Raw genomic sequence first — 25,780 nt, forward strand, 5'->3', positions numbered from 1 at the left:
TAATTCATCAGGGTCTATCAATAAAGAATACTGCATGATATCTCAGATACTCTGAGTTTATCTTTTTCCACTCAGTCAAAGCCTCGATTCGGTTTTGCTTCAACCCCCCACCAAGTTCAGCATTTATCACAGACATAATGCTTTTTAAACACATCACCAATTATACTTCCCAAGACCTGTCATTAGGAGCAAGCACAACAAGGCTACATCCATGCAGACTAACCATGGCTGACACTTACATCCCATCCCCTGCTGAGTGCCCACCGCACGAACTAGTGCAAGTTTGTGAAGCGTTTCAGACGACCCAAAGTTTGTTTGATTTCTACCCGAGTTACATTTACCTTGTGCATCATATCGAGCAGGAGATTGCGCGTGAGAAATGTTGTGATTAGCTTAAAAGTGAGTGAGCAACGAGCAGTCTAAAGTGTACAAAAATCGCCATGCAATTTCAGCAAAGTTTTCCAGACCCGTGCGCCAGCTGCGTAAACGTAAAGTTTAGGATAAACACAGAGAAGAAAATCATCACAGGCTGTTTAACAGAAAAAACACACTTACTGAATTTGAAGTCTCGTTTGGTAAAACTGCAAAGACAACGCAGATCGACTTTTCAGAACTTGTTCATCTGGTGGCCAACGTGAACACCAGCAGGCTCGAAAAGTCCTGCTCCCTCACCTCAGCCCGCTCGTCCCAGAACGATCGATCCCTCCGATCAGGACTTTCACATCACCCAATCGTTGGACCGGGTTCTTGTCGCTTTGCTTTGGGGAAATTCGTTTTCTAATCTGTTGCTCACTTCATCTTCGAGCCCACTTTCAGGGCTGCTCACGCTACGTAGCTGAGACAGAGCCTGTGAATGTGTATGTATGTGTTTCAAATGGCGGTGAAGCGCCCTCATCCGCCAACAATCTCATCTGCTCCAGTATGGCCACAGACTGCCGGGCCAGACCTCCAAAATAAAGCCATATAGTGATGAGCTACCATGCCATGAAGGAGACGTTAGAAAGAATTTAAAATAAACATGTTGTTTACCTTTAAGATAAAAAGATTCCTTCTAAAATAACTGCATCTACATAATTTAGTCTCATATAAATTATCTGACACATATTTTAATGGTATAAAGGCATTGACTTGCCTCTTTCTCTAAAAAAAAAAAATAATAAGAAAACCTAAGAAAAACATCATCATCTGTGTGTTTCTGGTTTGAGAAAGCATCAGGATTTGATTCTTCTAGTAAAAGACATGAAACACGTTTTGAATTAAGAAAAAAAAAGAGATGTGATGAGTCTGTTTTGGTTGGTGAATGCTTTATTTCGACTGTTGCAGTCGTCCTCTGCAGTTCAAAGGCAAAGTTTTTATAAGATATATATTGGCCAGGAAGTTTTTCCACATTGGCTTTATTGATTTTTTTTTTTTTTTTTTAAACTTAATTCCAAGTTATACTTTCTCACTATTGTTATTATTTCCCCCCTAAACAAGTACACTGAACAACCACTGATGTCGAATGAAGCATGCATTTCTTACAGATGTGAATTACTCTCACAGATGAGTCTTACTGTTGGCACGAGGCGTTGCCAAGCACACGTGCCATTGTGTGACAGGTTAGGTGAACGTGCTCATTAATAGCTCCAATAGTTTTTAACATTGTGTGTACGGTTACAACTATGAAGCCTTGGCACTGTTGGTAGAACTTGAGCCCTGTCAGCTGGTTCTGGTTATGACGAATCTGCTAAAGTGGAAAGCAAATCATTCAGGCTCATCATGAAAGGTGGTGTTTGATCCGACATTATTCTTATAACGATCAAGTGTGGAGAAAAGTGGATTTCTATCTGCTCCGCGAGTTTCTTTCCATGATCTTAACATCAGAAATTGAGAAGATTATTGCTTTGCTGCGTATGTGGCCGTCTGCGAGAACACGCAGCCAGACGCACCTGTGGCGCGAAATGCATTTTCAGGTATTGCATCGTGGCATGTGTGACGTGATCTATTACACACTTCCTGTAACTTGTGCATACCTCTAACAACGTCTCCCATATCGGATACAAACTGCCAAAATGATCTGTACCAGACTCTTTAACGAGCTGAAACGGTATTGACAGTGTTTCACTCTTGCCTCAGCCTGTGATGAATGGCTGCGCCTGTCTAAGAACTCCAGCCTGTGTTGGCTCACGTGGAGGGTCCACTGGAGATGTGACGCCGTGGGAGGCTCGCCCAGAATTTCTGCTGTAAGTGGATATACACCCCCGACCCAAGAGCCATCAATTAGAATGGCTGGCCCGCCCCGACACGTGAGAGAAAAACACACCCATTGGGCCCAGCTGTTGCTGCTGCATGGTGGGCAGTTTCCCCTGCATGTAAACGGGATGTATGTATCCGCCTGGAAACTGATGTAGTAGTTTCTGTATTTACTATCACTGATCCTCCAGAGACAAACATTTTCAGAGGTGATACTTTTTCTTATATGTCAATCTTAAGAAACAGATGTTCAACGTTTCATGCATGAATCCTGTCACTGCCCCACATATCATCCTGTAAAAGTAAGTTAGTCTTTTTTTCATTTGTAAAAGAGCAACTTTATTGGCCTGCAGCTTTGAATACATCCAAACTCTTTACATAAGTAGATAAGGTCAAACCAAGAAAACATATAATCTAAGTGGGAATATGTTTTATTCATGCATTTCAGCCCTAATAAGACTATAAACTGAGACACAGACAGACAGATGTACTGATGGAAATGCAGACAAGGCCTGGAGGCTCTGTTTTCTTGGTCCAATGCCTTTTTTCCCTGTCTGCCGGTGCGCTGTTGACATAATTTGTGATGCGAGGGGAAAGAAATGGAATTGGCCTGTCTATAATGAGCCCAGCCATTCTTGTTTTTTTATATCCCTGTCCCCTTCTCGTTTACAGGGTCCACAAGTTATGACCTGGCTTTTCCAAGCCAGCAATTCAGTGGCACAGCAGGTCTGGGAGAAGAAAGATAAAACCAAGATATAAAGACCTAATAAAGTTACAGTTTTTTACTGTCTCTGAAAGTGCTCAGAGACAGTCTTTTCCTTGATTTATGCCACAACAGATGTAAAATAATTTGGTGACCCCTCTGCAGACTTGGGGCACTTTGCAACATTATAAACAAAACAGAAGACGCGGTGCCAAGCATTTTCTTTTAAATGACCCCTGAGCATGCAAGCAAGAGTTATGGGACAGAGGGCTCTGATTGGAGGAGGATGGGGGCGTCCATTGAATTAGTTCCTTTGTTGTGGAATATTCGTTCCTGTGATTGTCTGCTGTGAGTGATCATGTGGACCTGAGCTGGATTGAATGTGACAACAGAACAATGTATCTGGCACACAGCTCAAGCCTGCAGTAGAGGGCCGGAGCTGGGTTCCCTCGTCCGTGACACCAAAGTAGGATGTTTGGTGAGGAGTCTGGTGTTGATTGTTGCAGAAGCTACAGAATCAAAGAGATGTTTTTATTCCTTTTTAGGAGTGTAATTTGTCTTTAGGGCAGACATTATTTGAGCAAGGGTTTAATTTATGAACCAGCTACAAAAAGCTCACATTTACAATGCACTTTCCTTTTTTTTTCTAAATTGTACTCTGACATGGAAACCTGTTAGGCATAGAGATAGTGATACACTCACTGAGGATATAACAAGATCAGGTTCAACTATGTTTGAGTCGCTGAAGGTTCGTAACTTTTCACTCAGCTCTCCTCTCTTGGGCAAAATCCTTTTTTCCCTTTCCGGAAAACTCTTGATAAAACATCTCATGTGTAATTTAATTAAAAATAAATAAAGGGACAGAATCATTTGCAGTTGGAGGCTGAAGTGTACTTGTAGGGGCCTCCATTCATTTCCAGCAGGGATATGAAGAATGTTGGATTAATTGAAGAAAAATTAAGTACACAAAAACACATTTTCAACAGAAGCCAGTGCTCATCAGATCCCATGTGTGTCATTGAAGCCTCCTGAGCTTTTGAATAATTCAACTAGAAGTGCTCCCACCAGGTGATTCAGGTGAAACAGGGTTTCAGCCCCTTTTCAGAGCAGACAAGGTGACATTTTGTCCCCAAATATCATAAATCTCTGTATCAATGAGCTGTCTCTGCACTGGAACTGCTGTAATACAGGATACATGACTGGTGACAGTCTAATGCAACATCTTAAATGTGCAGGTGAGCTGGTATAATAAGAATGCTGAGCTCATCCATTACACAAGTGGAAAAAAGGCAGAAATTTTCTGCTTTTAAATTCACAAGAAATAATCTTGAAGTCTGTGAAGGGGTAAAACATCTCGGTCACTTTGTCACGAAAACAATGATTTTTGCAGTCTTGGTGCTTTCACACAGGTTTACTTTGTGTTCAGTTACAGTGAAGGTGTCTCGGTTCAAGGTTTACTGTACAGCCCACTACTGGAAAAATTATAAGAAATCAAGCATATAGAGACAACAGTTACAGTATAGTGATTGTATAAGAATATTAGAGAAGTGTCCTTGTCCCTCCTGGAGTAAGTCCTCTCCTTTCCGTCTTGAGAAATTGTTTGTATAAATTTATCAGCTGTCTTAAAGCCTCTCGCTCCTGTCCAGCATTAGATACCAGCACAATGCTTCTTTTAAAAGGTGTTTATAGTTCACATTTTCAAATAGATTTTGAAATTTTGTTTTGTGTATTTTTTTTTCTATGATAAAATATGAATTTAACTAATATCATGAAAGGAATTGTCCCTGAATGCAACAATGTCGTTATTGATGAATTTGAAATAACAATCAAGCTCCATAGCACAGAAATCTAAGCTAAATCGCAGTCTTTCTGATTTGGTAAATTACTGGATTATTCAAGCTACATAATTATGGAACAACACTAAAATGGTTGTTTGCTCAACCTGCTTTCACTTTGAGGAGCAGCCTAACCAAACACATGCACCTTGCATCATAGCTGACAGCCATGGTTTTCCTGCAGTAGTTGGTCCTTTACAAACCAGCGAGAATCATTCCCTGTTTGTTTTTATTTCACAGATAATGAAAGAGTGCCCCTTGTGTCGTCCTCTTCAGATCACCTGTAATGCATTTGAGAGCAATTTCACATCTCATGCGTGGCCATTCACAACGATGTCAGCACCCTGCTGCCTATTGGATTAGGACACAAGAGGACATGGCTCTAGGGGAAGGAACACACAAGCACCTTCACACACACTACTTAGACACACATTTAACAACAACAACAACAACAGCAAATCTGAAGAAGGATCACTGTGCTCCCATTTTCACATCTCCCTTAATACAGGGCTTTGGGTGGACTCAGGGTGATACACAGATAATTCACCATTAACACGTATGAACCTTAATCCAGTACTATGTGTCCCTAACCTGCCATACGTAGAACAGCAGGAGGCTGGTGGGTCGGATGGGCTTAGGTGGGCAGGAAATTGAAGAGAATTGGCGAGATTGCATGGGACGAGTTAGATCCACAGAGTATCAGCATGAGAGCCCCACCATGTGCAAAACAACACAATTAAGAGGACCGCTTAGCCTAATCAGTGAATGCATCATGCAAATGATGTTTTTTTTTCAATGCCTACTTTAATCTTGGCTGTTATCCTAGAATACAAATCAGGGACTTAACTCTAATGAAAGGAGGATAGAGTGAAAAGAGTGGGATGAGACACAGATGAAGAAAGGGGGACAGCAGCAGAAGAAAGGGGTGATGTGAAAATAAAAGAGGTGGGAGAGGAAGAAATTTGGGGGCAATATATATTTTTGTTTGAAGGTGGCATTACTTGTGCCTGCTTAAAAACCTACCTCCTTTGCATGTCTCTCCCTTTACAAACTGAATAGCTGCACTCTTTTCCAGATTACCCTCTGAATCCACATTTTATCATACTTTCAGTTCCTAATGCTAAGCTTTTATGTTGCCATGTATACAGAGCTTGTGGCAGACTTACCTCAAAAACCTGACACGATACTTGAATGAACCTTGCAGCTGCTGTCATTGCACACAATAAGCAAATTGGGTCCTCCTCTACTCAATGTCTGAAAAACCAGGTTAATGTGAGCACATCAGTAGTAACCCTAACAGGACACAGTGCAATGCATTGCAAATATAAAGTTATTATAGTATACTCAGCTAATGTTGTACCCCAGTTAAAAAAAAACAGTGCAAAATTTAGATGAAAAGCAGATTAAATTAGTTTGAAAATTGTTAAACTTTATTTACTTGAATTAAAAAGAGTGCAAAGGCAAGATTTCAAATGTCAAAACAAAAAGTTTTTGTGTGATAAAAAAAATAGATGATTTAGATGATAGATTTAAAAGGCCCTGTGAGAACTTGGTAAGTGAACTTGGAGTGGTCTCAGGTTTATAAATTTGCCTGTTCATAATCCACAATTTCAAATGAGATTATCAGCACCAGAATTAGTGATTTCTAAATTCTATTTCTCAATATCCAAAAGAAAGGGCTGGATTTTTCTGTAAGAGCATTAGTAGTAAGAAGGGATTTGACTGCTGGAGAATCAAGATCTGGCGTTTTTCTTGAAAGAAACATGTTATTTTTTAGATACATTGATGACTTATTTTGCAAATACAGTTCCTGATGAATGCATCTTTGGATATTCAACTTCCTAAAGATGTAAAGCAGAGCGTAGAAAAAATCAATGCAAACTTTTGAGTCGAGAAAGATTTTCTATATTTCAACTTTTTCCATTTAGGTAGCACCTTTTAGTCTGAACATCAGTTTCATGCTGCTCACATCAGTTTCTAAATCTCATTTTTCTCTTTCATTCATACTTCACTCATTGAAAGCCTCAAATCTCAGAACCCTGGCCATAATGTTGCAGCCCTGCTGCGTCTGTAAACCGACTTGGTCAGTAAATAGGGGTTTTCTTCCTCATGACATCACATCCATGAGGCCCCTTTAGCTTTTAGAGGACAACGGGCAGCTGGGGGTTAAACGTGGGCCCCCACCGTACCCAAGCCACCATTATGTATATAAGTGTGCTAATAGTTCACAGGCTGCAGGCTCACATAAACAGACCTTGAAATTTTCTTGTCTGAGCAAGTTCCAGCCTTCTACGCAGCACACTGCGACTGCAAACTATTCTCTTTAGTCTACATTCAGAATGAAAGCAGTACATCTCCAGACTGCAGCTCTTTCACGTCTCATTCATTCACTGCACAGTAAAGAAAACCTAACATATTCATCCTCATTCACAGGGCCAGTCCTTGCTCAGTTTCTACCTCCATGGGCTCTTCAGGATCACAGAGTAATAAGAGAGGATTAAGTGATGTTATTCCCTGCATACCTGCACCAGAATTCAGGCTCCCATGGTTTACTGTTGTCATGAATGTGGACTATCTTCATCGTTGGAAAGATAAACATACAAACACTCTAATACATGTATGTTGGTAAGCTGACAAGGACCAGAGATAAGGGACATCCTTTTTACAGAGTATACAAAAGCTGGAGCTTAACAAACACACACACACACACACACACACACACACACACACACACACACACACACACACACACACACACACACACACACACACACACACACACACACACACACACACACACACACACACACATCTCCACCCTGTCTTATCAGAGGAAAAGAAAGAATCAATCAATCTCCGCTCCACCAGTACTCAGCTTAATGCACCTGAATTGGACCAATCATGGTCTCGTTCTTAATCTGAGTCTCTATTAAATGATTGTCAGGACCAAGGAACCTTTTGATGGTTGGGCTGCTGGGGGAGATCATACATTTACCAAAGATGTGTGGTTACCAAGGGGACAGGAACAAAAAGAGCATCAGTGAGATGCGTAATTTTGTCATGTCCTCCATGTAGCCGTGAGGGCACTAGACGACTGTCAGCAGGGACACCAAGCGGTTCAATTTGGTGGACTGATACAACTTTACAATAAGGCTACAGATATATTTGAGAATTCATTTTGTAAATAGGCACACACAAATAAAAGATTTTTTTTGTCATTTTTAGTGTAATAAAAAATAAGCCAAGAATGTTGAGGAGTTAAAGTTATTCATTCTTTAGAGACATAAAGACGTCCTTTTAAACCTTTGCATCTGAATCATCTTCCGCTGAAAGTTACAAAAAGAGAATAATGGTGTTGAAATATGCTCCCCTGCTGATTTTAAGTCATTATTTTTCACATTTCATGTCTTTGTGGAAACAGAAACCTTAGCGTGTCAGTCAAACACTTATTTTTACTGCTGAGCTCCATGCCGAGAAAAGTTGTCTCTCTTCTCAACCCCACGTTGTGTAACTTGGTTTGGCTGCACTCTGTGTTCCAAGTTTGAGTCCGAATTGCTCTATTTGGTTGACACGTTTTATGATGCTTCACAAATCTTTGAGTAGCAATAAAAGGCAGTGATAGTGCACTTAGCAACACACCTGCTAGTGCCACCCCTGGTGGCCAAAAAGAATACTCTGTGATGCTTATGATGACTATGTTACTTTCACTTTTCTAGCCGGGTGTGAGCTCACAGAGGATGAACCACAGGGCAGCTCTTTGGCACATTACTCAACTGTAGAAAAGGAACAACCTTGTAAGCAAATATGTACATCAGCCATACAGGGACACATTTAAAGGAAAAATGGAAAATAAGAAGACCTTAACACATGATTCATTTAAAAGACATCAGTTTAGTCACTGTACCTTTTATAGCGATTTGCTGGATATTTAACATTCAAAATGTAGTGTTTTAAGGGACAGAATCTGTGACTCATCAGCCACTATGTTGTTTTTTGTACCCTTTTAGAACAAAGTGATTATGCAACGATAAAAAAAAAAGAAATATCTGAAATCAGAAAAGTGTTTGGGATTGTGGAACATGCAGATTTGCTACTGTGTAAATATTCTGTTTAAAATGTATTACAAAAATTAAAATGCTTGTGCTTAAATTAAGCCCTTGAATTAAATATTTATCAATCAACAAATTGTGTTCCTTCTCTTCCTCCAATTATAAATCCTATTATATCCATCCAGATATAAATCCTTTGCATGTCCCTGCAATTGAACTCTGCAGTTTCTCCCCAAGGAGCAAACATTTGATAGCACTCCTTTCTAATCCAGCCCATCAAATTCCCAAAGCAGCCTTCACATCACAAGACAGTGAATCTTCATCTGGTGCACATTTCTCAGGAAATGCCAGAGAATCTAACTGTCAGCATGACACAGCAGTAATGTCCGTGGTTGTGATTTTTTTAGCCTTAGCCGAAGATATTGAACTAGCTACCCTAAAGCTTGACTCCAGAGCACCTCAGCAGCCAAGCAATGCCATCCAAAAGACCTGACAGGGATTCTGCTACTGTATCCTGTACCTGAAACACAAAAGGGAACAGAAACACATCTTGAGGGTCTCTTGGAGTAACACGGGGTGTATACATTGGGACGGCACCTAAAAATGATGACGTGTCAAACAGTTACCATCCAGGGGTTGTCCAGTTTTGACAGGCCGAGTCTCTTTGCCATATAAACACAGGGAGTTCGACTCCTGGCAGTGTTTCTACTGACTGTCTCTGATTCTTCTCTGGAGACACAGGAAAGAACCAGCAGAGGCCTGGGTGCTGAAGCTCTTGCAGAGCTGAGCACAGCTCGAATCTGAGCCATCTCAGACTCACCTTCTCCTGTAGATACATTGTTCTTAATACAGAGACTCTTTGCTGATTGTTTACATGGACAAAAACAACTTAAATGTTTTGAAACGGTCATTAAAGAGAAGGAAATGAAAAGGAAAGCAAAAGGAAAATGTCCTCCTCTAGCCTTACCTTTCCCGTGCTCTGCGTTGGCAACATAGATGAAACCATCCACCACCTGGCACACTTGTTGAACCTGAGGAGCAGGGCTGTAAATCAGCTGGCCTGAGTCATCCCTTCCTTCGAAATTAAAAAGTTTATTACTGACACTCTGCTGCTGCACCCTGGCTCTTTCCCTTTCTGCCCTGCACAAACAAACACACCGTAAAGATGACAACAATATTTGAAGAAAAATAAAAAGCCACTTCAACTTGTATTCAAACTTTAAGTACAAGATACTTACCTATTTGTTGAATACAGAGTTAGGATATTAAACTTGTTTTGGTTATTGAAGAGGTAACTGATCCCTGAGCCGACACCTAAAGGAAAAGTTCAACTTTAGTTTTGTTACTTTCTCAACTTGCAAAAAAACTTGAGAGAAAACATCTTTTGGTAAATGCTGCCACCTAGTGGTATGTGAGAAAATCTACAACTGCTAATAATGAGCCAAAGAAAAAAATATGCATTTAAAAACTGGTTTAGAGAAGATTTTTAACTGCAGTTTAATACTGAGAAAAGACCAGGAGAAGTTTATCCTGAAGCACTCACACTCACAACATCAGAGTCATCTCACCATTAATCTGTCTGTGTGGAGTGCCAGACACAGGAAGCACATCTGGTGCATGCATGAGCCTTGTGACTAAAGAGACATCCAGCTGCTCCATGCCGGGGCCAAACATGGCATAGCGGGGTTCAGCTGAGGGCACCAGAGAATGAAGAAATGATGTCACTACCTCATATGCTGGGCGTGACGGAAGCCATTGTTGTCGACAGGAAGGGCAACCTTTCAGGTATCTTTCGAGACAAAACCAATGATCAGAAGGGTTAAAAGCTGTCCACAAACCTGTCACCTACTGCTGGAAGTAAGACAAAATTAAGATACCCACTCTGACATGAAGTCACATTTTAGTTCCATCCCTTTGCCTCCTTCTTCTCTGTCATCCAGGCTCTCATCTGCATTGATCAGAGGTGCATCCAGAAGCTCCACTTGGGGCATGCTCACATGATCAATGGACGGCCAGTAGAGCATGTCCCTGAGCAGAAAGTATCTCCAGAGTAATGGATCCCTCACCAGTGCCCTCCAGTACCGGCTGGTGGCTCCGAGGCGACAGATATCAGCAGGACACAGATAGCTCATGATCAGGAACTGAATGTCCACCTGCATTTTGTGAGATGATGAATATGATGTTATTACCCCATGAGAACACCCACAGAGAGGACCAATAGCACAAGCTATATGCTGTGAAATCTATAGGTTGGAAGTGTCTGAAATATAATGCAAAATAGGGGTTAAACGACAGAGGAGAGCGCATCTTATGAAAAGTGGAAAAAAAAAAACTTTGCTCATGTGAAATCTGGATGGAGAACTTTGAGTAGATCCTATGTTGCACAGATTGGTAAAAAGTGCAATAAGAGTTTAGGCCTACAAATCATCTTAAGTGTGAGAGTTTTGTTAGATTTTACATACTTTAAGACAAATTATTCATCATCTTGTAATGCCAGAATGTTCAAGAAAAGTCTCATTATGATGATTTAGTGATGCAATATCTTTAAAGGGGAAGTCTATGTAAAGTCTAGTAAGGTACAAAGTCTGTTCTAGAGAACATTTTTTAAAAAAATAGTAGTTTTAAGTAGCTCTATTTTTACATTTTACAGCGTTATTAAAAGCCATTGTTTAATGTTTATCTGTGCGATGGTGCGTTGGTTTAGATTCTTGGCGTGTTTATGAAAATTAAAGTGTAAAACCATAGACTGTGTAAAACAAGCATGGAACCGTTTCTACTTCGACCCTATCAATTTGCCACCGCAGCATCAATTTACGGAAAATTTAACCATTTTTAGCGCACTAAGGTCTTTCATTGGCTAAAGAATAAACCATCGAAGTCATGTTTCGCATGTCTCACCGGTAAACTATCCAGAAACCCCAGCTGAGGTTCATCTCTTGCGTCTTCCACAGATACCAAACCACCTCTGACAGCTCCTCCTCTGTTTGGGAAATATCTGTCTCTGAAGCGCCGAAGGCTGCGAATCACCACAGACTCATTCAGCTGCTGTCTTTGTCCCTCCATGGCTTCTCAAGCGCGAGGAAATGCGAAAAGCCGACAAAATACGTCCAAATGGACTTCCCGAGATGTCAACAGTTGACATCGTCACACTTCCTTGTTGCTGGATGCCAAAGGGCATTGTGGGTATTGTAGTTCTACGACGTCGCGCAACCGCTCTTGTAAAATGAAATAGAAATGTGAGGCAAATGATTTTTTTTTCTTAAAACAACGCGTGTTTAATGTCGTCGAGGACATAAAAAAAGAAAATGATTTTCGTCCAAACAACACAGATTCTGTATTAATATTACTATTAAGATTACTCAAGTGGCAGAAAAAAATGGAACTTGCAATAAATGGGAATACAAGTGGTGCATTACAAAGCTGGTATGACAAAAATGAACATACTTCAATTCAATCAGTACATCATTGTCAAATAGTTTTCAAACAACTTTCTTTGCCTTTGGTGTGTATTTTTATACACACATACATATATAATGTATATGCAATTATAATATATTAAAAGCATAACAAAATGGCAACAAGACAATAAATAAAATGTTACTGTGCAACATCTTTTTTTCCAGCTGGATTATCTTCAAACTTGTAACAATCTTTTAAAAAAAGGAAAAAAAAGGTCAGTTTTATTAATAACCTTTTTTATACTCATATTAATGATATTATTACACATTCTCAGAGCAAAATAAGTGCCCAGTCAACAGTCTGGAATCTGGATGATAACTGCTTTTTCAGCAGGACAGGGCAAAAAATATAATTTTCAACAGCAGCCCCTGCCAGTTTTACACCACCTGTCTTTATCCTTCTAACCTCTGATTCACCTGCTTTGGCCTTGGCCATTTGGCATTGGATGAGGTTGCCTGTCGGCACTGATCCATAAACTCTTTTCATCACATACACTTTCTCTCTGTGCCTCTCCTTAACCATCCACAACATAACACCCCACCTGATGGGCTCCATTTTTATTTGGGATGACACATATTTGAATACTGAACTTAGATCTGTGCCTGAGGGCAACTACAACACAGAAGCAGTTGGCTTCACTGTAAAATACTAAGGATTTCCTTGGCATTTTCTGTGTTCCAGCCCTGGCCTTGCAGAGGGCCCTCACAGGCAAGCACATATTTGTTGAGGATCTGTGTGCCAATGTCCCGAAACTGGAGGCGATCTTCTTTACGATCCATGGTGTCAGCGCTGCAGTCTTCATACTTGACTGCCCAGAAACACATTTCCCCGATGTACATCATTGTCAACAGGTGTGTGTCAGAGAAGATACCTGGTTGATGAAAAGTAGAGAAAAGGTATAACTACATTGTACAGTTTTTTTCTCTTCTAATAAGAGCTATAAGAAACGAGAAAACAGTTTCTGCTATTCAAAGATAATTAATGACATTTTCACCTTCAGATAAGAAGCTTGCTGTCGCAGGGTCATGGAGTACCACCCCATCATTGAGCTTCACAGAGTTTCTCACCTGTAGCATTCGCATCAGGTAGCGTACACCCTCTTGAATACACTGGATTAGAATATCATCAGTTAGAGGATTAGGCCTATTCTTAGAATATGCTAATCAAGACAGTGCGACAGAATCGGTCCAGGTACCTTAAGGAATGTGTCCTTATTTTTCTTGATCCACTGTTTTCGCTGGTGAAGGGTGTGGCAGTACATGTACAGCAAAGCTCCCCGTCTCCAATACAGACATTCTAACAGCTCTAGGCCCAACACAGACTGTACCTGCCATAAACCAAAAGAAATGCAGGGTAATGTCACATTATGGGATGGCTGCAAAAGTGTGCAAGTGTGTTAAAAAACAAAACAAAAAAAAACAAAAAACGTAGGGTGTGTCAAACTATTCACTGTAAACGGTTATAAGCCAAACCAAAGTTAACAAAATTGGCTTTGTACGTTTCAAGGGCCAAAGCTTTAACACTTCTTTTCCCCATAAGTAAGGCACTAAAAATTACATGAAACAAATAGAAAGCTGCACAAAATAGCTCTTATGGACTCATATACCCACCTCTTGTGCTGGTGCTAGCCTCCCTGCCAAAACCTCAGGCTCAGTCAAGTCTTGCAGTAGCTGTTGTATTTTAAAAGGGGAACAGTCTTCTGGAAACTCCTGGTCCACCAGCTTGTTCTCTTCGTAAAATGTGATGTCTAGTATCACCTTGTAAAATACAAGCACATAAACACATCATATAGTGAGTCGAGCATACAAAACAATTTAACCTGGTCCTTACAACATTAGTCTAGAGAAAAAAGTACTCTATCATTTCTCCCTGAATGCATACACTGAGATTTTCATCAAAAATTACATCAATGCTTATAAAACCTCCCTTTCAAAAGCAAAACAGAGACCAGTGATAACTGCGGTAACTCTTTTGAAAGTAGTCGCTCAGTAATGTAAAACACTGGTCACAACTTGCCGACATTAAAAGAAGTTAGATGGAAAATAATACCTGTGTGTAATCCTGGAGAACCTTTGAAAGGTTGCTACTCTCCCCTCCATGCCTGTAATAGCTTTTCAACTTGTCTAGTATGACCGATGCATTCTGTAAATAGTCATCATCTGGGGAGAGACAAAACAGACAAGATTTAAACACAAGGGAAATGTTTTCTGTAATCATACATTTAAAGATCATGTCGTTGTTACTATGTTATGCACCTTCCATTTACAAACAGATATATTATGAACCATTCAAATGTTGTTCTAATACAAGATTGACATCTGTACAAAGTCTAAGGTACAAGGACATTACATCAACAAAAACAAAAAATGTTATTGTAGCAATTCATGTTTACAGGCGTTTGACAGCATTTTAAGCAGTTAAAAGTTCAAGGAAACAGCGTGTCAAAAAAGAATCGAGACGTTAGTTTGAATAGTCACTCTTATTATTGCTTAAACTGACACTAATGTTCGCTGCATCACGATGCATGGCCAGTTCAACGTTTGTCAACAATACATTTTAGCTAACGTTAGCGAACTCACGCTAGCCGCCAACTAAAACACAGGTACACTTTCACAAAACACTCATTGACTAGCCGATACCGTGACTATTCAAGTACTAAGTTAACATTGCACCGCTCGTTTGCTATATGAAACGCTGATATTGCTCGCTATCGTTTAACATTTCATCAGACTGCAGCTGTTGTTATGGTTGCAAGCTACGTTAGATAACATTAAGCTAGCCTGCTAGTTTGCTAATAAACTGCAAAGAATGCAAGTCATGAGATCGAAATGCAAATCGACAAACGCAAAAGTAATAGCATCTTATTGATACCTTGCTTTTCGGCTCTGAGACTAGAACACTTGATGTCTAACTCAAATATCCTTCTCTCCAACTCGAAACCTTGTCGCCTGTACTCGTCGGCCATGACTAAAACTATTCGTCACGTGAGCTAGGGATTACTCACGTGCTCATTGAATGTCATTTTTCTCCTTAAGACGTTAACGTTTATATATGGGCACGAGCCAGTGCTGACTTCACTGACAAGCGGTTTAATCACTGTGAAAAGTCGCTGCAATATTTTTGCACTCTGTTATTTGGAATTGGTGTTAATATTAACGCATCTTGTTGGACAACGACTGTGTTGTGTCTCAGCCGCAGCCGTGAAAGGGTTAAATTGAAATGAGTTCGCCCAGCCTCTCTGTTTCCACTTGAGCTAGTCCAGCCCATTGACACACTAGCCAATGTCATCACAGCGCTGGCTTTCGGGTGTTTGAGCTAGCAGTGCTAGTAGCTACACTTTACATCATCTGTCGTCCACCAGCCGGGGCTCTCACACTGCTCCTCGGCTCGCACCCCTTGTTTGCCTGAGTGTGTCTGTATATATCTCCAAAATATGGCGGCCCTCAAAGCTTTGTGCAGAGCGGAGAATTTATTCTTCAAAAACATCTCAGGTCCCTTCACAACAAAATCTAACGTCGCCCATCTCCAATTGAGCAAGGTCGGTATTAAATGGTCATTAGCTGTAAAACTGTTGAGGTTGCCTTTAGGTGGTTAGTTAAAGCTGTGCAAGATTAAAAAAAGGTCATAACAGATATCGTAAAGATTTTCTTCCTTTAAATCTTAAAATTTTCAGAACAAAGTGAGCTGAGAGACACAATGCATCTGTCTGTATTACATTATTTTAATGTTTTGATAAAGTTTAATGTTCGATGATAGCTACTACATGGCTGTTAGACCTCAAAATGCTGGCTTCATGATTCTGGCGGGGAATTCCCTTTATTGTTGTAATTAAGCTTCCATCATTGCATATATCCTTAACTTCAGATACACGCTGTAGGTTGCATCGGTGAAACCTGAAACTTGACATGAAGCATATTTACACGTTCAGCGTCAACACGTGCGCATGTGTTTTATTGGAACAAGTGTCTGGATGTTTCACTTTTTTACAGCTCGGCTTCACAGTCAAATTTATTTGAAAATGAAAATGTTTTTCTTTCTGTCAGTGAACATAGTCCGGACGCTATACAAGGGGAACATGTCTATAAATAGTGCAGGGTGATTTCAGACATCAATGTGGCGTCCGAGATTAGACCAATGTGGAAAGTGAATGTAGAAAATGCTCCCGGAGACGCGTGTCCCTATGAGATTTTCATCTCCCTTTGTAGTCGGAAATAGTCTGCAGATGCACAGTGTGAAGTAAAAAAAAAATACAGCGAAAATCTGAGCACTGCTCTGCAGGAGAAACTTTTTGTTGGCTATGGGGGAACACAGAGAACTTCCTTACCTCCAGACAAGTACAACACAAAAACATACACAAAGAGTTTTGTCACAACTGGCCTCTTGTACTGCATGTTACTGTGTATATATATGAAAGCATGAACTTTTTGACAAGCTACAACCAAAACTGTCCGTGCATACGTTTAAGTCCCAACAGTGTTTCTGAAAACTGCAAATATCTCACAGCATAATTTCAAAAGACTGTCTGATCTCCTTGGGTACAACATATATTTTTTTTCAGTCTTAATACATTTGTATAGTTGCATACACATGGTTTTAAGTTTGAGTCTCAGTTGGGTTTAGGCCCCTCACTGTGCGCTGCCCTAATCTCTGGTCCTTTTGTGGTAGGATTTGAGTTCTGCTTCTCTTTCCACTCCCTCAACTGAATAAACTGGATGAGCCATTGAAACTATACAAACACATTGCCTGCCTTAGGCATGTAGCCGTTTTTAACTCTATAGACCATATAATTCACTCTATATCTCACTGTATTTATCAAGAATCTTTTACACTGTTGTAACATTTTTTTTGTACTAACTTTTTGGTGCTTTTTTACAGACCTCTGGCTGTTACTTCTCTACCTCCAGTCAAAGAAATTCAAAGTTCTACTCAGATCCTACTGCTGCAGTCAAAGACATCCCTGATGGAGCTACTCTTTTAGTTGGAGGTAAGAAGCAAGATATTTGTGTGGACACAACCGCACCTCAGTGGCACTACTTGTTATTTACCTCAGCTTTAACATAACAAGTTTTTAACAAAGTGAGTCTGCACTACACAGGGCGAGGGGGTTAATGAGCATTCACACACACCGCACACACAAATTCCACAGCTCGTATTTATAGTCAAGTTCAGAGTGACATTGGTAAATATTTTCCGTTGAGTCACACTTCTGTTCTGTATGAGGGTAAATCAGACAAAAAAGGTACCCACTGTGCTTGGAGTAATATTAGAAATGTGAGCCAGCAGAATGTGAAACAAGGAGTGGAATAACATGGGACATGATCCAAGGTTAAGAAGATGACTCTCCTTCTTGTTCCTGCCCAAGTCTTCCTTGTTTCTCATGTATTGGGTAAAAGTTTGACCTTTTACGACCTTCTTGAGCCATAAATAATGTGCTCCCCTGTTTGCTGTTATTTCTCTTTACAATAAATTCCCCTTTTCTTTAACGCAGGTTTTGGATTATGTGGTATTCCAGAGAATCTTATCAACAGTTTATTGAAAACCGGAGTGAAGGGTCTCACAGCTGTAAGCAACAATGCTGGGTAAGTGTGTAAATGAGGGGAGTGGAGGAAACCTGTATCAACCTGTATCATTTGCACACATGCAGGTGCCTGCATTTATATATATGCTTAAATACTGTATGGTATTCCATGGTGGTGCTTTATTTTGTTACTAAGTAAACTGGTTCACCAGCACTACAATTTTAACAGTTTGTTTATCTACTCTTGGTTATGGCTGAATTCATTTTGGCTGTGGTGGTGTTTGCTGAGTCATGTATCATGTTGTACATCATTTTTATTTCAATAGAAGTTGTGTAATCCTTCATAGACTTGTCATTTCTTGTGCTGTAACATATTCTTGACATTCTGAGTCTCCAATGTGAGCAGTTTCAGTTGGACTTGCTTTCAGTTGTCTTGTTAGTTCTAACTGTCACTGTTATACAATTTAAGCAAACAGGTGTATGAGTCCTCCCTGTACGTAAACATCAAAGTTGTGCTTATTTCCTCTAAACATTAGGTCTGTAGAAAACAGCATTAAGTGAGTAAGACTGTCATGAAATTCTGAGATCAGGGGTTAAAAACAGGTTATTTACAGACCTCCTGAAAATGTCTCTAAGTTTTAAGCATCATTGTTGCTGTGTTTTTAAACAGGCAGTGTTCACCTGCATCTTTAAACAGGTACCTGATCTGAGGGATGCCCACAAATATGCTTCTAAAGTCTGTCAGAATAACAGGCACAGGGATGAATTTTGTTCACTGCCTACAGTGGCTGTAGCTACTTTTACTTATAGTTGCGCAACCTCTTTTGCAGCAAAAGTAATGACAGAAGCAAAATCAGATCTCTGTAAAGGGAACAACCACTTGGACAAAAAAGCACCATGTGTAAGTGCACGGTTTACTGACACATGGCTCCTCTTTTGCTTTAGCAACTTCAGAAGGACTAAAATCACATACTTGTGCAGCAATGGCGATAAAATGAAGTCAGTGATATGGCAGAGCTTCGTGAAGGTGCTGCGAAAAATCTCAGTCATAAATGAGCTGATGTATCAGTCAGAGGATTTCTTTGTTGCAAGTGAAAATCAGCTCTGTTCCTTTGTATTCTACCTTTCATTACCCTAGCGCGCAGAATCTCAGACTAGAGATGAAGTCATTTATTCTGCTGAGTTTATGTTGAAAAAACTGAATTGTGAGAATTTGAAAGAACTGTGTTAAGAATAGACAAATTGCTTAAATAAGTGTGTATAAAAGAAAAGTGAAGCCAAGGGCACAAGGTTTATGTTAACTGCAGCATTGTGCAGTACTAGTCAAGTGTTTCACTGCAGTTTTCTTGTACATTATTCAGCTTCACACTGATATCTACCTTTCTTGTAGTCTTGGAAACAGTCTCTTGTTGTGCTGCATTCCTTTTCTGTAATTTAATCCTGAGTGGCTGTCACACAGGAACAGAATTTTCTCTTCATTGTTGATGCAGCAACACTGATATTCAAGACAGTGCATCAAAACTGGATCTTATCTCTTGAAATATTATCTTCAATCAACTTTTTTAATGTTTGTGCTGTGAGAGAGGTTGACTGAAAGGCAGGGTTTCACATGTAACGGTGGCAGATTTTAAGAATTTACAGAAACTACTTTTCAGTCCTTGCTTACTTATATTTTTTTCCCAGCACCTGTGGAATTAGCTCCTACTGTTGGGACTAGAACCTAGAGTGAAGAGCAACACCAGGTTTAGACTTGTCCCTGCTGACAGTATTAAAAGAGTTCCATAAATGTTCGCACTCATAGATTGTTGTTATATAGCTCTAATGTGGGCTAATGAAAATAGCCCTGCAGTAAAGTGGTTACATTTTGCTGTGCTACTTGTTCTTTAAGCTCTAAATCCACTCCTGTCTCTGTGTTAGTGCGCTACCCAAAGGTTGCTTTCCATTCGATTTTTGCAGGGGACCTTGATTTTTGGGAATATTGATTCTTGGAACAGGTGCACAAAATGTTTGCTTGAGCCAGGCAATCCTGCACAATCATTACCCACTTCATTTTTACCCCCCTGCAGACACATGTTGTTTGGGAAGATTGTTCCTGCTCTCAAAAAGTATTCAAAACATCTTTCTAGTTGTGTTTCTGAGCAACTCCTACATAGTGGAACTTTGAAATGTGTTTTACAGGCCACATAAAAACCTTATGCTTATCAAGTGGGAACTGTAATACATAAAGTAACCTCAAGTAAACTCCTTTCTTCTGCTATGTGTGACTAAAGTGGTTTGCTTGAGACAGAAAGGCATTCATCTAGCTTTTATCGCAGCAATCAGAGGAGAGTGGAAAATAAATTCACATCAGCGGGAACGCGTTACACAAGTCTGTCACTGATTATAGTTGTTTTATAAAAGCTTCCAGGGCTGTGTGTTGTATATCCTCTGTTTATTTTGACCACAGCTGAATCAAGTTTAAGTTTCCTGGCACTGAGGAGAGGATTGCAGAGGGAAGGATGGAATGGCAGAGATGTAGTTATGTAACATTTAAATTCAGTGAGAAGATTCCTGAATCTGAAAACTCTGTTTCCTTAGCTTGCCTCTACTTGAATCACTTAAGTTTTAAATCCTCCTCAATAAAACCTGCTAAACATGTAACACAACAGTCATGTTTAAGCTCAGGAGACAGAAAAATATGTGGGATCATTTCATGAGTCTTGGATAAAAAGCTGAGAAAGTAGCATTCATTTGAGTTTGGGTAGTCTGTGTACTTTATATTTCACACAACTGCTTCACTTAAAAGAGGCAGACAGATTAAACAAACACAAGTCTAAACAGATTGGTCTTCAACTGCTTTTTGAAAATGATTTTTAAAAGGTGTGGCTTGTCTCTCCATTGTTGCATAACCCTCTCAGGTAGAGGAATCTTTATGGTGAATGTGAGAGAGTGTAGTGTGTCTGCTGTTTTATTTTGTAGGACACTGAGACACTGGACTCTTTATGTACTGTAATATGAGCTGAGAGGGATTCAGCTGCACACAGGAGGAGCTGTGACCAAACTGCACCCCCCTGCAACACAAGCAACAGAAAAAGGGATACTTTATGAAAGAAATCACTTTGAAAAATTTCATTTTTACTCTGTAAACTCTACATTTAAAGGGTTTCTCATGAGGGAGCTATCTGTTGATGTCACTGAGGAGTAGAGTGTGTACACTTAGGTTTTTTCTTTCTTTTTCCAAGAGGTGTGTCATACTGTGTGTATTGCTCTATGTGTCTGTGTGTGAGTGTGTAACAGGGTGCTTTTATCAGTCATCTGTTTTTAGTATTCTGTGTCCTCATGGCCTAGTTGTCTCGTCAGCTGACTGGAGGTCAGAGCTTAGAAGGAAGCTTCTCTGGATACACAATAGACATAAAACACACTCCTAGCAAAGCTCCCCTGTCCCTTTTCCTCCTGGTTCTCCTCAGCATTAGAGGATTAGAGATGAAGCAGTGATCAGGTGAACTGTTTTGGGATAAATATTTTACCTAAGCATGAAATAAACATGAAGATATCTGTTAGTTTAATCATTCAAATCTTCTACACAAAAGTACACAGAATAGTGCATGCAGTAATAGTGTGACCATGAAACATTAATTCATACATCACACGACAGTCCCTTGTTTGGAGCAGTTTTATATGAGTTATAAAGTTTTTATGAAAACTATTCCTTCATCGGTTAATGACTGATCAGCTTTGCAAAGTCATTGCTCTTAGCTGCAGGCTCATTTGATGATAATTTCCTCAGACCCAGTCACATATTAACTCCATTAAGTAATGAAAGGCTAGAAAGGAGTCAACGCTGCAAATGGGAAATTTGATTCAAGTGCGATTCACTTCTCTGGTGACAATAGTTTGTGTTCTCTTTTTCCTAAACCATCACTTAAAAGGATGTTTCAGATGCCTCAGTGGCTTCTTGTAGTGTCCTGAGCTCTTAGAATTAATGTGCTGCATGGACTACTGGTTGCCACATGCTCTGGCAAAACTGTAACCTTGAATAACCTATGGTGGCACTCATGACATGACTGTATGATGTGGGGGTGTGGCTTGTGGCTCTAATTTTCACTTGGTTAGTCATTCAAACAATAATTAATAAACTACACAGCCTCTTGCTCTGCATGCTTTTTCACAATAATATTGTAGTCATTTTTAATTATGTTTGATATTTTTTATGGTTGTGCATTTTTATCCAATGAAGCCTGTCCATTAAACCCATATGAATAAACTAAATGGAAGTAATTTCAAATAGAGCATTTAAGATCAGAGCGGTGCAGTAACAGTAGATATATTAAGTTGGTATAAATCAACAGAAATACTGTGACACCCCACAGACACAAGGAGATTGAGATCCATCTAATGACTGTGCAAAGTTGTGGTTATCTAGGCACAGTTGATCTACATTTATATTCTAGTCTTGCAACCAAAAGTTAGTACTTGACCTCGTTTTTTCTCCCCAAACTTCTCCACACTGCAGAACTCACTGTGTTGAGCTCCCTTCTAAAATTCCTGGGGGGAATGTTCAACAGACAGATGTTAGATGCCTCACAACCATTATCTGGCAGCTATGTTACACTACCACCAGGGGCTAGTAATAGAATAGAATAGAATAGAACTTTATTGTCATTGTAACAGGTACAACGAAATTGAAGTCACAGCAGCATTCAAGAAAACAAAAGTAAGAAAGTGTATAGAAAGTGGAAAAAGTAAGAAAAATAAAGGATGACAGCTTATGCATCATTCTCCTGTTCAGCCAGCCTCCACCTCCACAGGGTCCAGGACTGAGCTTCTTCAGTCATGCTCCATCCTTGTCTCCTTGATCCTGTCTGCTCATAGCAGGTGAAGCTCTTCCTATGTTGGTGTCTGATCTTAGCTCTGTTAGCCATGTCTGTGAATAGCATGAGGCTACTCTGTCCTCTGGTATTCCCTCTGTTGCTGGGTTAGCACAGCTAGCTCGTCCATCTTACTGGAGATAGATCTTATATTCCCAATAACAATGGATGGAAGGACAGGTCCATGTCGTCACTTCTTAGCTCACACATGAGAACCAGCACATCGTCGTCACCTCCTTCTCCTCACCTTGTGGGAAGAAATCAGGCCTTATACCAGTTAGCATTATCATGCTACAGGCTGCTAACAGCTGAGTTCACATGTAAACAATGCAACCATGGTTACATGTAGGATCTCCAGAGAAACACAGGAGCAAAAAGTAGTATATCACTGAAGACACAACCAGTTTGGTGTCCATGACCAACAAATGAGCCAATACAAAGTGATAATTCACTTCAAATACAAAGATTATGAAAAAGAGACAAAAAAATTACAAGAAACGGATAAAAAAGAGAGAGCTGCTTCCAAAATCAGCCATAGTCAACAGGGTGGCGCCTAGCAAAAAAATATATAAAAAAGTAACAATAACAATAAAAAACAAAAATTAAATTATTAAAATAACAATAAAAAAAATACTCTACTCAACTCAACTTTATTTATAGAGCACTTAAAAAACACAGCTGAAACAAAGTGCTGTACATAAAAGAGGGTGCAGGCACAAATAGGTAAATAAAAAAACAATAAAATATTAATAAATATTAGAAATAAATAAATAAATCAATAAAACAAAAGTGCAGGTACTAAAATAACTGTTTTAGTCTTATTAAAAAAAATTTAATAACAATAAAACAATTACGAAGAACTAAAAACAAACCATGAAACACTAAAACAAGTGCAGAGTCTCAAACTGGGTTCAAAGCCAAGGAACAAAAATGGGTTTTTAGCTGTGTTTTAAAAACAGACAGTGAGGGGGCTTGTCTTGTGTGGAGAGGGAGTTTGTTCCACAATTTTGGAGTGGTTACTGAAAAAGCTCTGTCCCCCCTGAGCCTTCGTTTCGATCTCTGTACCTCAAGGAGCAGCAGATCAGCTGACCTGAGGCAGTGAGAAGGAGCATGGGGGTGAAGGAGCTCAGAGAGGTACACAGGGGCCAGACCATTTAAATATTTAAATTCAAATAAAAGAATCTTAAAATAAACCCTTAGAAAGAGATTACGGTCAAATAAACTAATCGATGTTTTAATCAACGATAATTTATCTTCTGGTGTACACAAAATGATGCTTCCTCAAAGAGGGTTTGCTGTCAAAGCTATTTATGACAGACTTTAGTTGATTTCAGCTTGAATTAAACTACAGTGTTTGTGTGTATAAGTAGGGCTTACTGTGTACTTTTCGTCAATTTCAATTAAAAAAAAAACCTTGAGCATAAAGCCAAGCCGCCCTTTTCTGTGCTAGTATTTGTTCTGTACGTGTTAGCTTCATTGAACTGTTGTAAGTTCATAGTACATTGTTGTCTGTTTACACCAGGGTGGATAACTTTGGCCTAGGTCTGCTGCTCCAGACTAAGCAGATCAAGAGGATGATCTCCTCGTACGTCGGGGAGAATGCAGAGTTCGAGCGACAGTATCTGTCAGGGGAGCTGGAAGTGGAGCTGACACCACAGGTTAATCAGAAATAAACTGTTAAAACATAACTTTCACAAGAGTGATAAAACCTGCATATAAAGACACACATTCTCAAACCTTACTTCCTCCTGACTATTTTTGATTAACTGGATGTAGGTGACATTAAACTATAGTCTTTTACATTTTTTCTCTTCTCCCCTTCAGGGCACTCTAGCAGAGAGGATCAGAGCAGGGGGTGCAGGGATTCCAGCCTTCTTCACAGCCACCGGCTATGGCACGCTGATCCAAGAGGGAGGCTCTCCCATTAAGTACAACAAAGATGGCAGCATCGCTATTGCTAGTGAGAAGAGACCAGTGAGTGTACAGTAATACCTGTTTGGGCTGGGAAATTGAGTCCATCATGCTCAGGATGACACTTTAGACCAGATAGGCCACTGAGAGCTGTGACCCAATTTGGATGCGTAAAAGTGGCCTTTAGAGGTTGATTTAAAAACACACACAGATACAGCATTGCAGACGGTGCAAAGGCAAGGTAATTCATTCCTCAAGAAAACAGAACAGAAATAAATGCTCACCTGAGTCTGAGCTGCATACATCTCAGCTAAGTTTAAGAATGTTGTAGAACAGGTTGCGTACCTCAGCAGCATCCACTGCCACTCACTTCCTGAATTGTGCTGTCATTTTGTACAGGTGCAGGAGTTTAATGGCAGGCACTACATCATGGAAAAGGCCATCACTGGAGACTTTGCACTAGTCAAAGCATGGAAAGCTGACAAAGCTGGAAACATTATTTTCAGGTAACTAATCAGATGGAAAAAAACAATCAAACAGCAGCTTAATGTGTCACAGATCCCACATCATTAGATTAGAGCTGCTGTATGATGTCAATGCCAGTGTTTTCCTTTGAAGATTCATCTGCTGCCTGCCTTAGAGCTCATTACTCACAGTGATCACTGTGGTTTTGTTTGCTAAACAGAGTGATCATGTGGCTGGTGTCATATGAAAGAGTCAAACAACAACTTTCTTATTGAGTCAGTGACCTTACTTATGATCAGGTCTTTAAATATGTAAGGTTTGAATTACGTTTATCAACACCTGACCAGTTAGCAGCAGTTACACAATTTTTATTTGATAAACCAAAAGAAATTTAAACACTCACCCTCTCAAACAGCAGACATTCAACTGTTAAGATTTCACCAAGGTCATAATGGATATTTTTGTGTAGATCTTGATAGGCAAGCAAAAATCCTGCCAAATTTTCGAGCATGCAGGTTAAAGTAGATGGAGGAGCTATTGTTTAAAGCAGGGGTGTCAAACTAATTTTCACTGAGAGCCACATCAGCATAATGGCTGCCCTCAAAGAGCCAGATGTAACTGTAGGACTGTATAAAATGTAGCTAAAGGCAGTGTAAAATAAATGCAAGTACTCTGCAAAAGACTTAGCAGTGCAGGCAATTTCCTCAGACACAAAAAAGCTAACTTTCACTGCTGTGTTGTTTTTGGTCGTGGCTTTCTTG

At 39.9% G+C, this 25,780-nt stretch overlaps 4 protein-coding genes across 4 annotated transcripts in view; 1 reads left to right on the plus strand and 3 right to left on the minus strand.

The window, feature by feature from the left end:
* Nucleotides 1-911, minus strand: part of ghra (growth hormone receptor a) — a 38,473-nt gene extending 37,562 nt beyond the window's left edge. Inside the window, 1 exon segment of the mRNA XM_074669927.1 lies at nt 556-911. The gene's annotated coding sequence lies outside the window, so the exon portion shown is untranslated.
* Nucleotides 912-6,257: 5,346 nt separating this feature from the next.
* fbxo4 (F-box protein 4) lies at nt 6,258-11,986 on the minus strand. The gene is made up of 7 exons (XM_074669297.1): nt 11,718-11,986; nt 10,701-10,972; nt 10,388-10,608; nt 10,058-10,133; nt 9,787-9,959; nt 9,446-9,645; nt 6,258-9,339 (listed from the first exon to the last, which is right to left on the minus strand). Exons 1-7 carry the CDS (start codon nt 11,880-11,882, stop codon nt 9,256-9,258), a joined length of 1,191 nt encoding a protein of 396 aa, XP_074525398.1. The 5' UTR covers nt 11,883-11,986; the 3' UTR covers nt 6,258-9,255.
* A 133-nt stretch (nt 11,987-12,119) lies between these two features.
* rimoc1 (rab7a interacting mon1-ccz1 complex subunit 1) lies at nt 12,120-15,297 on the minus strand. The gene is made up of 6 exons (XM_074670042.1): nt 15,150-15,297; nt 14,328-14,437; nt 13,889-14,035; nt 13,474-13,605; nt 13,273-13,387; nt 12,120-13,149 (listed from the first exon to the last, which is right to left on the minus strand). The coding sequence occupies exons 1-6, from the start codon at nt 15,241-15,243 to the stop codon at nt 12,914-12,916; spliced, it is 834 nt and encodes a 277-aa protein (XP_074526143.1). The 5' UTR covers nt 15,244-15,297; the 3' UTR covers nt 12,120-12,913.
* A 217-nt stretch (nt 15,298-15,514) lies between these two features.
* The window catches only part of oxct1a (3-oxoacid CoA transferase 1a), a 47,328-nt gene continuing 37,062 nt past the window's right edge, over nt 15,515-25,780 (plus strand). Inside the window, exons 1-6 of the mRNA XM_074670041.1 lie at nt 15,515-15,816; nt 17,154-17,262; nt 17,767-17,857; nt 24,166-24,301; nt 24,468-24,617; nt 24,954-25,060. Of these exons, the coding sequence (XP_074526142.1) occupies nt 15,712-15,816; nt 17,154-17,262; nt 17,767-17,857; nt 24,166-24,301; nt 24,468-24,617; nt 24,954-25,060 (698 nt within the window). The 5' untranslated portion in view covers nt 15,515-15,711. The remainder of the gene's footprint in view (nt 15,817-17,153; nt 17,263-17,766; nt 17,858-24,165; nt 24,302-24,467; nt 24,618-24,953; nt 25,061-25,780) is intronic.

The sequence above is a fragment of the Halichoeres trimaculatus genome, unplaced genomic scaffold (genome assembly GCF_033239565.1).
Source record: "Halichoeres trimaculatus isolate MK-OKI-2021-1 unplaced genomic scaffold, fHalTri1.1 fHalTri1_scaffold_5, whole genome shotgun sequence".
Taxonomy (NCBI): Eukaryota; Metazoa; Chordata; class Actinopteri; order Labriformes; family Labridae; genus Halichoeres; species Halichoeres trimaculatus.